This window comes from Silene latifolia, chromosome 6 (assembly GCF_048544455.1).
Source record: "Silene latifolia isolate original U9 population chromosome 6, ASM4854445v1, whole genome shotgun sequence".
Taxonomy (NCBI): Eukaryota; Viridiplantae; Streptophyta; class Magnoliopsida; order Caryophyllales; family Caryophyllaceae; genus Silene; species Silene latifolia.
In genome coordinates this window covers 25,700,973-25,713,510 of record NC_133531.1, presented here as the reverse complement: position 1 = coordinate 25,713,510, position 12,538 = coordinate 25,700,973, and the positions used below count along the sequence as shown (strand labels likewise).

The 12,538-nt window shown below is 35.5% G+C and overlaps 1 protein-coding gene across 1 annotated transcript; it reads left to right on the top strand.

The window, feature by feature from the left end:
• The first annotated feature begins 9,992 nt into the window (after nt 1-9,992).
• LOC141586557 (pentatricopeptide repeat-containing protein At1g20300, mitochondrial-like) lies at nt 9,993-12,113 on the top strand. Its single transcript, XM_074407836.1, has one exon. The coding sequence runs from the start codon at nt 10,121-10,123 to the stop codon at nt 11,732-11,734; it is 1,614 nt and encodes a 537-aa protein (XP_074263937.1). The 5' UTR covers nt 9,993-10,120; the 3' UTR covers nt 11,735-12,113.
• Nucleotides 12,114-12,538: the final 425 nt, after the last annotated feature.

The window sequence follows — 12,538 nt, the reverse complement described above, 5'->3', positions numbered from 1 at the left end:
ACGTCTATCTACATGGGAGTCCTCCCAGAAGTAGAAGCCACACCACCTGCAACGTTAAAGCAAATTTAGGCCGCGTCATGTAACGACAAGCCTTGGTTAAAGGATTCTCGAGCCTTCGGAAGCCCTGAAATCGCTCTTTTCTCGCCATCTTTGGCCATATTCTCACCAACCCGATCACCCATGTGGTAACTTGGGTCAAGTCAAACCTACTTTGAAGCCTAGTTCCGGGTTCGAGTCGAAATTTCGGCAGCATTTCGTTATAACAGCAATTATGCCCTAGAAAAGTGTCCTGAAAAAGTTGTCACAAACCAAAATTCCGAGATGGTAGAAAGTTTACCCATCATTCAAGGGTCCCATATATCAAGTTTCATCGCAAATGGGCGATCCTAAGGCTATTTTCGAAGCAATTTACGGTTTAGCTGTGAAACCGTCTCAAATTTCATTCAAAGGCTCAAAACTCGACGAAAATCTGAGGCAAATACATGGTTGTGTTCCTTATACTACCAATTATCCATTTCTAATGTCAATTTGACAAGGCAAATGCATTTGGGGAAAAAGCCCCAAATTTTCGATCAAATGGGTCATAAACCCTAATTTTTTCGACTCAAAATTGAGCAAATACGGAAGATTAATGCAAGAATGAGACACATACCTCGATTAGTCATGATTAGTGCAAGCTTTTGAATCAAACCTTGGCGGAAATGGTGAAGATTTGAGAGAAAATATGTGAAATTGTGTTTCGAACAAATGAACATAAGCCTCCTGATTATCGCGTTTTTACGCAGAAAAAACACTTTGGGGAATAGACGCAGCAGGCGCTGCGCTTCTTCCAAGAGACGCAGCTCTTGCTGCGCCTCTTCCTTGTGTTCCCTCCATACGGATTTTCAAAAATTCGTTATGAGTTCGTTATTTGTGGGCCCATCTTTGGTGCGCCTCTTCCCCGATGCTATTTTATCTTTTTGGTTCGTTTGACGATTTTCTTTCATTCCGACCCGCATTTTATCAAGCCAGCAGCAGACTGTTGCATATTATTTATTCCTTTCAAGACCTTTGCTTGTCGCAACGAGCATTTATTCCTTCACAGAATTCGACACGCCTTCATTATAACGAGAGTAAGCGGATACACTTTCCCTCTCACGACATGAAGATTAATTCCCAATCATGTCCCCGGCGAGAGTAAGCGGACGTACTGTCCCTATCAAGACATGAAGATTAACATCTACCTAAGCAGTCTTCTCCTCAGCAGTTCCCGCATGTGTCCTGCTATTCGCGATTATTTCTCGAAGACTACCCAAGAAGTCTTCTTTCAGCAGTTCCCGTCTGTGTCCTGCTACTCACCTTATTTAGTCCTTACGCTTGATCTTCACTCCTTAGCTCCCATGTACCTCCGGAAGCATTTCGAGAAGAAGTCTCAGGTATGGTCTTTTCTTATGGCTGGCGAGCTTCCTTACGTAGTCTAATGGACTTTAAACGACCCTCCCCGATAGTCGACAAACTCTAAAATGTTCCCGACGACAGGTCCTTGGCTCAGACCCCTTGAGCCGCCTCGCGTCGCCATAGTCGTCAGGTTGTAATCTTCGATTGACCTGATGGCTATACTTTGACTTTCGCCTTGTCCAAGCCTCAGTCAAAGTGGGGGCTCTGTAGATACCTCATTTCTGCACCTCTCGCAAACCACCCGGTGATGATTGGGCAGCATGTTTGGTACGCGGAACGATTTGTGACAATTCGTAAGATTATCGTCAAGTGATTGCTCAAATATTAATGTCTACCTCTTAGTTGTCATCTACGTTCCGATACGGTCGTTTTGACAGTAATTAGAGTACATTTGGAGTCCGGGCCTAAAACCGTCTTCATTTTCTGATAACCGTTAAATTCCGAGTCAGAATGTTCTGGAATGTTCCGGATATTTCTATTCCATATTTCATAATTTTCATCCTTTGGTAAACAATTTCCCGAAATATTCACATAAGATATTCAGGAAAACCAAATTATTCCGTCCTACCATAACTTAAACACGGAAATCTTTCTTCCGCAGGAGGAAACCACTTGGGAACAGACGCAAGGCGGTCTTTGCGCCTCTTCCAAGAGACGCGATGGTGCTGCTGCGCCTCTTCCCAGGTCCTATTCTGCGTAGTTTTCGTATCTTTTTCATATCTTTCCGAGATTCACTTCCAAAGAGTCTCCGAAACCCTAATTCCTTCACGTGATTAGTATAAATAGGAGCCTTCGCTCCTCATATTTCTAACGCGAGTGTCCGCTCTTCTCTTCTCCCTTTGCATTCTAGACCTTTGTTCTTACTTTTTGGCGTCTACGTGCTTGAACATTCGACCACGTAAGCTCGGATCCTTCTGAGTACCAGCCTCGTTTGCATGACCGACCAATTTGACCAACTCCACATCAATCAACTTAATTAATTAATCATTTTCCTCTTACGAGGGCACTTTCTTTACATTCGCGTCGAGCATCACTAATCGATATCTTAGTCCTTCTCGTTTCGTCAAACATGTAAGTCTGAGGGTGTATAATCCTTATTTATTTATTTATTTACTTTTTGCAATCATCAATGTAAGATTTATGTCGAAAATATCATTAAAACCGATTTCTAAAACCGTGTTCAAAACCTCTTTTTACGGATTTCCAGAAGATGACCGTCGAGAAAGGACGCAGCAACTGCTGCGCCTCTTCGAAGGAGACGCAGCACCTGCTGCGCCTCTTCGTGAGGCTGCCGCAGTTCCTGCTTCCTTTCTTCTTCCTTCGTCCTCTGTAATTCGTTCTTTCTTATTTGTTTCCGTTGTTTTTTGTTAATTCTTCGTCATAATAGTATAATATTTCACATGTATATTATTATTCACCGTTAACATATTTAATTCATCATTAAATTCGGCTTGAATCCCAAGTAATCTCATATTTGCGGGTTTTCGTCATTGAATTCAATCCGGGTTGTAGAAATTCAATTTGTTCATATTGAGTTTCTGGAATTCGATCCTTTGATATATTTTCATCTGTCTTTTGTCATATGTATCGCATATTCATTGCATATTTGTCGTTAATTTATCTTGTTTAGTTTATTTCATTCACTCATGTCACTAATCAATCATTCATTCATGTAATTAATTCGTTTAATTCCGTCTCATCCATGTTTATTGCTTTCATGACCCATTAATCACATGTAAATAACCTATTAATCACTTTCATCCGAGTAACTAATTTAATCAATCATTAAATTTACCGACGAGTATTAACAACACGCAATTCCGGCTTCACAACCAGAATTCAGGTCAGGAACAGGCGCAGCAATTGCTGCGCCTATTCCAAAGGACGCAGCTCTGCTGCGCCTGTTCCGGGCTGAATTCTGTCCCTGAACTCCGTTGTTGTTTGACCTAGTTTAAATTAGCTTACGTTTAATTAATTATTATCCGTATTATCACCTTCTGTTATGTTCGTTAATTTATTCTTTTATTCGTTTTCTCAAATTATCCGTTTTAAAGGTATTTTCGACATAAATCGCCTAATCCATTGTAATTATTGTAATTTTTATTATCGTAATTTTCCTATTGTATTTATCATTGAATTTTGTATCATTTGTATGTTTTCATATGTAATTGAGCATTAAATCCTACTTCGACCTTAATTGTATGTTAAACTAATTGTCAACCGACCTAGTCTAATTCTCACATGTTAGGATTAAAACTTGGATGTTGCATTGCATGCATATAATCGACGATATATCAAGTACGAATAACTTCCCTAATCATTAGTAGAGGCCGCTATCGAGGCGGGCGGGATTAGGTGTTCGATCAAAAGAGCTTCCTAATACGTACCCTCACCCCTTACTTCAGATCTCCGTGAGCACCCGTGTTCATTGGCATCCGCGAGAGTCATTCTAGACATAGAATGCTAAGGGTAACGATTGCTTAGTGTTCATGTCTTTACTTTGTTCTTGACATGACACGAGGTATTCGAACGGTTTCAATTTCCCATAAAAATTGGTGGCGACTCTAACAAATATGCAAACGCTTGTTTCTCTTTCCTCCCAAGCGCCCCCGTGGGCACCCCCGCTGTCCACACATAGGGAGGGTGGTCGTTGGTTGGCTGTGGGGAGTGAGGGTGTGAAGGAGAGGGATGAGGAAAAGAGGGCGAGAATGGGAGGGGCGGGAGAGATGATTGTGGCCGGTCGCCGGTGATGGACTGGATTGTCCGGTGGCCGGTAGTGGTGGTGGACAGGAAATGGATGGGGGTGGTGGTGGTGGTGGTGAAGTTGGAAGGTGTGGGTGAAGTTACTGTACGTGTTAATTTTTTCTTTTCTTTTTCTTCAATGTAGTACACGGAGGGAAGAAATAATGAGAAGGGTAAAACGGTCAAAACGTACTGTAATGAGTAAAATACGTACCGCGAAAATCAGCACCCACAAAATATCGAGTGTTGGAGAAATAGGTAAAAAAAGTAGCATGTTGAACAAATTGGTGAAAAAAATTAGCATATTGGATAAAATGGTAAAAAAAAAAAATAGCACGTTGAACGAATTGGTTAAAAAATTATAATGAAGTGATAAATTGGTAAAAATTGTTTAATTAAGTGATATTTAGGCCAAAATCTATAAATAAATAATATTATAATTTTTTTTGTTAATGAACATATAGTAAGTAATATATGCGGACAATATTTTGACCTTTGATATATTCTCGACTTAAATTTATTTTGACTTGAAATTACATTTACGATTCATTTGGATTGATTAGATCGAGTTCGGGTCGGGTCATTTTCGGGTTTACTAGAACTCGGATTTAATAAAAACCGAGCCGAACTAACTTGACCGAAGGATTTAATCAAACTGATGCGACACATGAATTGAGGATCCCATGATGACCCTTTATCCGAATTGATGCGGACCAATATGATCCGACACGAATGTTTATTATTGTATATTAATCATTGCCCCAATAAACTTGATAATAATAGACCGAAAAATGACCCAAATCCGAAATGGTTCGACCTAACCCGACTCGATATATTTTATTTACCATTAAAACATTAAGAAAAGATATTTAATATTACACAAACTAGTTTTAAACCCGTGCAAAATTGCACGGGTATGTATTTAGGACGATATGAATGTTTTTTTATAAATATTTTATTTTTACATTTCTATTATAATTATCTAATAGTTCTATATCAGTGATCTACATGTTTAATGTAGATCAGTGATCTAACTGGAAATGAACATTCTCGACGTTTATTGAAGAGTAAATTTACTCGGAAGTCTATCATTGTCACCTAATATTTTCGGTGTGTGCGGCTAGTAGTTAAGTTGCCGAGTTTTTAACTGTAAGTAAATACTCCGTCATGATTTTTTTTAAATATATCGTACTATCTAGTTTTAAAAAATTATGCCTGTAATTTATTCGCATTATATGTAATTCAATCCCGTAATTAAATATAAATCCTTCTCGTAATGATGTAATTTTATTGTTATTCAATTTTTTGTAAAATTATGTAAACTCTATAATTTGGAATTAGTTTTTTGTAATTCATACCGCTTATATGCCATTAATTTCATTTATTCAGAATGTACAAAATTATTTCATAGTATTATTTCATAGTATTTGCTCTAAGAAGGAATTTGTCGCATGTTTGTATTAGCAGAATTCTAAAGAAATAAATTCTTTGCACACTAACAGATCTCACCATAACATGAATTTCAAAAAAAAAAAAGTTGTATTAATGACGTGGCACGTCCCAAAAAATTAACACATCTCATTCTCTCTTCGTCCCCTCCCAATCACTCACCCCCTCTCTCGTTAACACCGTACTCCGATGATGAATGTTTACAACAACTAAATCTGGCAATTGCTTCAGTATACAAAGTAAGAGAACACACGCCATCTTCAATTAAGCATCAATTAAATCAATTAGCACCAATTAAAATCAAAAGCGAAGGAGTTAAATATGATCATCTTAAATTGGAAGCAACGTGCAATTTGCAGGTGTTTTTTATTTGTCAAAACGCGTTCGTCATTTCAACTTAACCTTCCTCATGTCTATCCAACTAATCGTGTAATCGACATATTGTTTAATCAAATTCATTCAAAACCTAATTGTATAAAAAAAACCATTTTCGAAATAAATAAATAAATTAAATCAATTTAAAAACGGTATTAATAAAATTGTTGATAAAATGGAAAAATTACGTGTGGTATGTGCGAAATACAATCCATAATCGTCAACTTTTTATTGAATTGGTTAGGTTTGTTCAGTTAATAGATCTTACAACCAGTTGTACCCAGTTGTATGCTCTAGAACCCGAGCTATATAATAAAGTTTTCGAGTTTTGTTTTAAAGAAGTCGAGCTATACCATAAAATTTCTGAACTCACTAACTTAAACCTAAAAAAAATTAACTTTAAGAAAACTCAAAAAAAATACACATAAGCTCGATAAGATATAATTTGGTTGTATGATGCTATTGTACCACTGGAGGTATAATGTTATTTGTGAGGTTTGTGGGAGGGGAGGTTTTTTTTTTTGATTTTTTTTTTTTTTTTTTTTAATGGTGAAGGGTAGATGTGGAATCTTAAGACAAAGTGTGTAGGATTTAGCAAAAGAGTGTGCGGGATTTAGCAATCAATATATATACTTAAAAGAGGAACTTTTGGAGCGATTTCATTGACTATTTAAAGGGGAACTTTTCGAGCGATTTTATTGGCTGCAACTTTTTTTGTAAACTACCTAATTATTTTTTTTTTCAAAAAGATATTAATTGTTTTTACAATAGAATAAAAGATAGTAACAAAAAACTTATCACGATTTAAAAAATTAAAATAAGAGTTCTGTTTCACTCCAAACAACTCATTAGCTATAGCTATAAATATAGTTTATTTATACGAATTACTAATCAAGTTGACTTTTTTCCTCTTTTCTAATGTGTTTTCTCATATGAGACCTATGATGTTTTTACGTTATTTTAAGTGCTCTGTTCATATTACTTTTATCATACCCTATTTGCACCTCTTTTGTTTCCACCATTTAATTGTTTTCTATTTGCTTATTTTGTAGGTCCTTGGCTTTTATAGTCTTATTCCAGAAGATCGTAAACAAGCGATCAATATGAGTCAATCAGATGAAGATATACAGAGTATGTGCTATCGTTGTAACGTAGTGCATAAAAGATAAACAAGATGTCTACTTTTTGTAACGTATCTATTTTTTGTAACGTGTCTACTTTCAACTGTCAATAATTATAACTAATCACACATTCTAAAATAAGACGATTACACGGGAGACGGTCTGTATCTAGAAGAAATCGTTCATTTATTGTTATTAATAAAGGATGGCGATAGGGCGCCACTGGGGGTACGAATGAAATAATAACTAATTGTATTAATAACAACTTTAACACATTATATGGAAGGATATAAAAGGAAACATGTTGTCTTCACCATTGACATTATTGACACGATTAACATCGCCGCGGCGGCGGCACACGCTAGGTTGAAGGCATCATCTATTTTTTTCCGGCAAGTAGCGAAAACAATGGTGAAGCTGTGGATGAACAGGAAGGGTATGCGAAGATTAATAACAAAATATTAGATTTATAGTCATATTCCCGACTTTAGGGTAGTTAGTACTACATAATGAATTTCATAGTTGGATAAGCAAATATAGAGGACGTTACACGGGAATACATGGTATAACTTTAACCTCCAGTAATATATCTTTCTTATTCTTATCTGAACTAAGAAGTATGAAATTCCAACGGTAACTTCGTAAAAGCTATACTGAAACTAGAATATAACAATTAGTTAATTAAAAGATAATACAAAGATTTCATCAAAAAAAAAAAAGATAATATAAAGATTGATTATTATGCATCTCAATCAAACATCTAAATGAAATTACGTCTATTAGTTTATGGGTCAAAAGTTTGTGTTCTTAAGGTAGAATAATAAAACTGCACGATCAAAAGATTATTAATGTCTATCTTAGATTATAAATTTTTAAATTACTTTGTGAAACTCTTATAAGTAAATAAAAAAACATAAAAAAATTCTAATTATCGCATACAACTAAATTTTACCAATAAGAGATATAAACCGGTTGTAAATACAACTTGTGTACAATCAGACCAAGAGAGCGAACCCTAATTTGATGTATGTAACTATAATTTCAACTAATTGGTACATTTTTATTCTTTATTTTTTATTATTCCAAAAATATATCCACTTTTATAAGGTAGTAGGAGACATATATCGTGATAATAGTAGCTAATATTTGTCATAGTATATCAAATTATTAAAGGAATCAATTATTTTTATTAGACTTTTTTATCCCCCAATTTTCTAAACTACTCAAATGGTAAAATATTGAAATTGACCAATTATGAGAGTAAGTTCTTACATTAATTAAGCTTATTATAAGAATTGATCGTATAAGTAAGCCAGATGAAATGGTGTTACAACATTAAAATGAGTAGAATCAATATGACTATACAAGGCATACAATGTCGCATTAGATGAATTTTACGCATTTCGGAACTACTCCAAGATAATATTAAGAAATATTGTTAGGGTGCAAACTCATGTTCCACATCGATAGAATAAAGATGGAAGATCATATTTTATAAGTGTCTACCAAATATAATAGTAATATTATTACAATTTGTTAGGAATTATTTTAAAATTGATAAATTTTAAATGTGCAGTTTTATGATGGGTTAATTTAAAACTATCAAGATCACACAAATTACGTAGCAACGCAAATATTTTGTATGTAAAGGCTTTGCATCTCAAGTCAATTAATATCGTGATAAATAGTAATACCTTACGCTACTGTTTGAATATCACCCGGGCAACACCCGGGCTTGAAATCTAGTTGCGTTACTAAAAGGCAACTATACAATTTTAAAAATTACTAAAATATCAAAGAAACCAATTATCCCACGATATATATTCTTTTCGTCTCTTTCAACATTATTTCTTGTTGACGGCTATCCAAACCACTGATGCCATTCCATTGATACCATTCAAAATCCAGCATCAAGACGAGTACACTCTTCAGTCTTCACGTAACTGTTTCACACAAATATTCAACTCAAAGTCATGAATTTCTTAATTAAAACCTTGGATTTTCAACTTAAAATTAATAATCATTAGCTACAAACTTTAGATGACAAAATAAAGTCACTTTTCTTCATAATTATATTACTTTCAAGATAAAATTGGAAGTTTAGGAGTAAAAAAATTTCGATGCTTCATTAGCTAATTAAACTTATACGCTAACTATGTAGTAATTTGAAACTAATTATTTTAAACTTAAAAATGTGAGTTGTCAATATAAAAATATGAGTATTTAAGTTATAATAATTTGTTGATGTTTAGAAGTGTTATATAATTGATTTAAAACCTGAAAACCTATGATATTTAATTCCAAACGGAGTAAATTAAAACCTTATGTAATTGATTTCAAATACAAAATCCATTAAAACGTTCAAAAGTTCTCAATCTTAATACATGAGTAATCAATATAAAACAATTAGATTTCGAACCTGGTTGTTGGTGATTGTCAAAGCCGTGACTCGAAGGGGGCCGCAAAGGTGGTGGGTCGGTGATAGCAGGGGTCATCGGGGCAGACTGAGGAGATGGGCAGGTGGCGGCCTGATGAGGATGAAGTTCATAGCAATAAGATTTTGACGGTTTGATGCAGCATAGGAGGAAGGTAATAGAGTGTAGTGGGTTTTATTTGATTTGATTCTCTTTCTTAATATTGGGCTAATTTTCCTATTGGACCCGTCCTATGTTATAAGACGGTCCTATAGGAGAGTTGCTCTTTTTTTTAATTTTCTTTTTTACCAATTTGGGACTTTGGCCTCTTATTTTAGTAGTTTAGCTATTTCATTTATGGGTGTCGCATTCAATAAGACAGCTTATAAAAAAACCGACACATTAAAAATTCGGCTCAATAAATGAACTCTACGGCCCATATGTCAAATACGACGTCGTTTGTGTCTCCTTTCTAAGTGATACCTAAAACCCTTTTGATAAACCTCAGATCCTTCAATTCCGTCAACACCACTCAGAAAAATCTAAACTTTCTTCAAACCCAATTCATTAATCAATCAAATTATGGCGTTAATTAGGTCAAAATTGAATCTGGCTTTCCCTAAATCTTTTATTAAACCCTTTTGCTCATCATTTTCAACAGTACTTGAATCCCCTAAAAACCCTAATTTTTCTGAAGATGATGAAGAAACCCATGAAATTGATGCTAATATAAGCTCTAATATCACTCCTCAAGAAAACCTAGTTGTTGAAGGATTGCATTTATTGATTAAAGATCATTATAAAAAAAATCCAAATTTATACCAAAACCCTAGCTATAATTTCACAATTTCCTCCCTTGCTCATTCCTTCTCTCATGTTAGTTCAGGTGAGTGTCTTTCGCCTTCGGTTTTAATTTCCGTAATCGAAAAATGCCGGTCTGTTCGACATGGTATCCCCTTTGCACAAGCCCTGGCCTTTTTTAATTGGGCAGTTGGGGAAGAGAAGAATGTTGAGATTTTTAAGCAGGGTTTTGTTGAAATGGTTGATTTAGCTGGAAAAGTTAAGGAATTTGATGTTGCTTGGGGTTTAATTGACGAAATGAAACGTCGAAAATTAGACATTCCTTCTGAAGTTTTTGTTGCGTTGATTAGGAGGTATGTTAGAGCTGGTATGGCGTCGGAGGGGATTCATGCTTTTAATAGGATGGAGGAGTATGGTTGTAGCCCTGATAGTTCTGCAATTACTGCTGTCATTGCCATTCTTGTTAAGAAGAAAAAGGCGGTCGAAGCTCAGTCGTTTTTTGATGGGTTAAAGGATAGGTTTGAGCCTGATGTGGTTGTTTATACTAATTTGGTTAATGGTTGGTGTAGGGTTGGTAATATTTCAGAGGCTGAGAGGGTTTTTGGTGAAATGAAGACGAAGGGAATTGTTCCAAATGTGTATACTTATACTATTGTTATTGATGGATTGTGTAGACATGGGCAGATTACGCGGGCACATGATGTTTTTGCGGAGATGATTGAGAAAGGTTGCCAGCCTAATGCTGCAACTTTTAATAACTTGATGAGGGTTCATGTGAAGGCGGGGAAGACGGAGAAGGTTTTGCAGGTTTATAATCAGATGAAGAGGCTTGGGTGTCAACCTGATGTGATTACTTATAACTTTTTGATTGAGTGTCATTGTAGGGATGGAAATAGGGATGATGCGATGAAGTTGATACACCAAATGGTGAATAAGGGTATTGTGCCTAACGTGCATAGTTTTAATCCGATATTTAATTGTATCGCGCATGTGAGAGATGTGAATGCTGCTCACAAGTTGTTTGCGAAGATGAAGGAGTTGAAGTGCCAGCCTAATACGGTGACTTATAATGTGTTATTGAGGATGTTTGCTGAATCTAAGTCAACTGATATGGTTTTTAAGCTCAAGAAGGAAATGGATGAGCTTGAGGTTGAGCCTAATGTGAATACCTATAGGATTTTGATTTCGATGTTTTGTGCTATGGGTCACTGGTCCAATGCGTGTAAGTACTTCAAGGAGATGGTTGAGGAAAAGAACTTGAGACCCAGTAAGCATGTGTATGAAATGGTTCTGAAGCAGCTGAGAATTGCAGGTCAGATTAAGAAGCATGAGGAGTTAGTGGATATGATGGTTGTAAGAGGATTTGCTGATCGGCCTATTAGTAGCACAGAGTAGTTAGCTAACATTGTGATGTAGCTTCAATCTCAAGCGTGCTCACTTGGATTTTATGGTGAAGAACTTTATTTGGAACTCATATCTAAGGCAAAGAGTTCCGAGCAACCTTAATTGTGAGTCATGGTTACTCAAAAATGAAGTATTTGCGAAGAACTTGTAAGGTTTGCTCTTTGCTTGTAGGCTTAAAGGCTGAATCATACAGCATTTAAGCCTGTATGTTGTACACAGGCTGTGTTTTATTTTCAGATTGCACTAGTACTCATTAGATAATAATTTTCTGTTCTTTGTCTTTTGACATTTACATGTTGTAACTCAGAGTTTAAATTCCGATGTCTTGAGGATTTACAGATGACACTAAGTTGTTCTACTGTTTTGTAAGTCTGTGAAACTGTCTCATTTAGTTTGGTTGATCATTAATAAAAAAAATACAACTTTTTAAGATTTATAAAATTTGGAGATCTTATTATTTTACCTCGAAACTGAAGGTCATGTTTACTGATTTGTATACCCCTCAACTTAAATGAGACGGTTTTATGCGTACAACCACACAACTAGTCATAATATTCACTGAGGACATTAGCTGGTTGTTTATATCTCATACTAGTTTTTGTAGAGGAATAAACATAGAAATTGTATAATAGTGCATTAACTAGCGTCTACTCGTCTAGCGATGCTCCCTTGGGTGTTTTGACTAGTGCTCATTATGTCTTAGGCTTTTGCGTGTTTTTTAAAGAAGTGGCCGGTGTTGGATAATAATATAATCTATACGGAACGTTGGTGTTTAACTTGAAATCTTTTTACCCG

Excerpts from the sequence above, each read along its gene's own strand:
- LOC141586557 (XM_074407836.1), top strand. The coding sequence starts at position 10,121 with ATGGCGTTAATTAGGTCAAAATTGAATCTGGCTTTCCCTAAATCTTTT.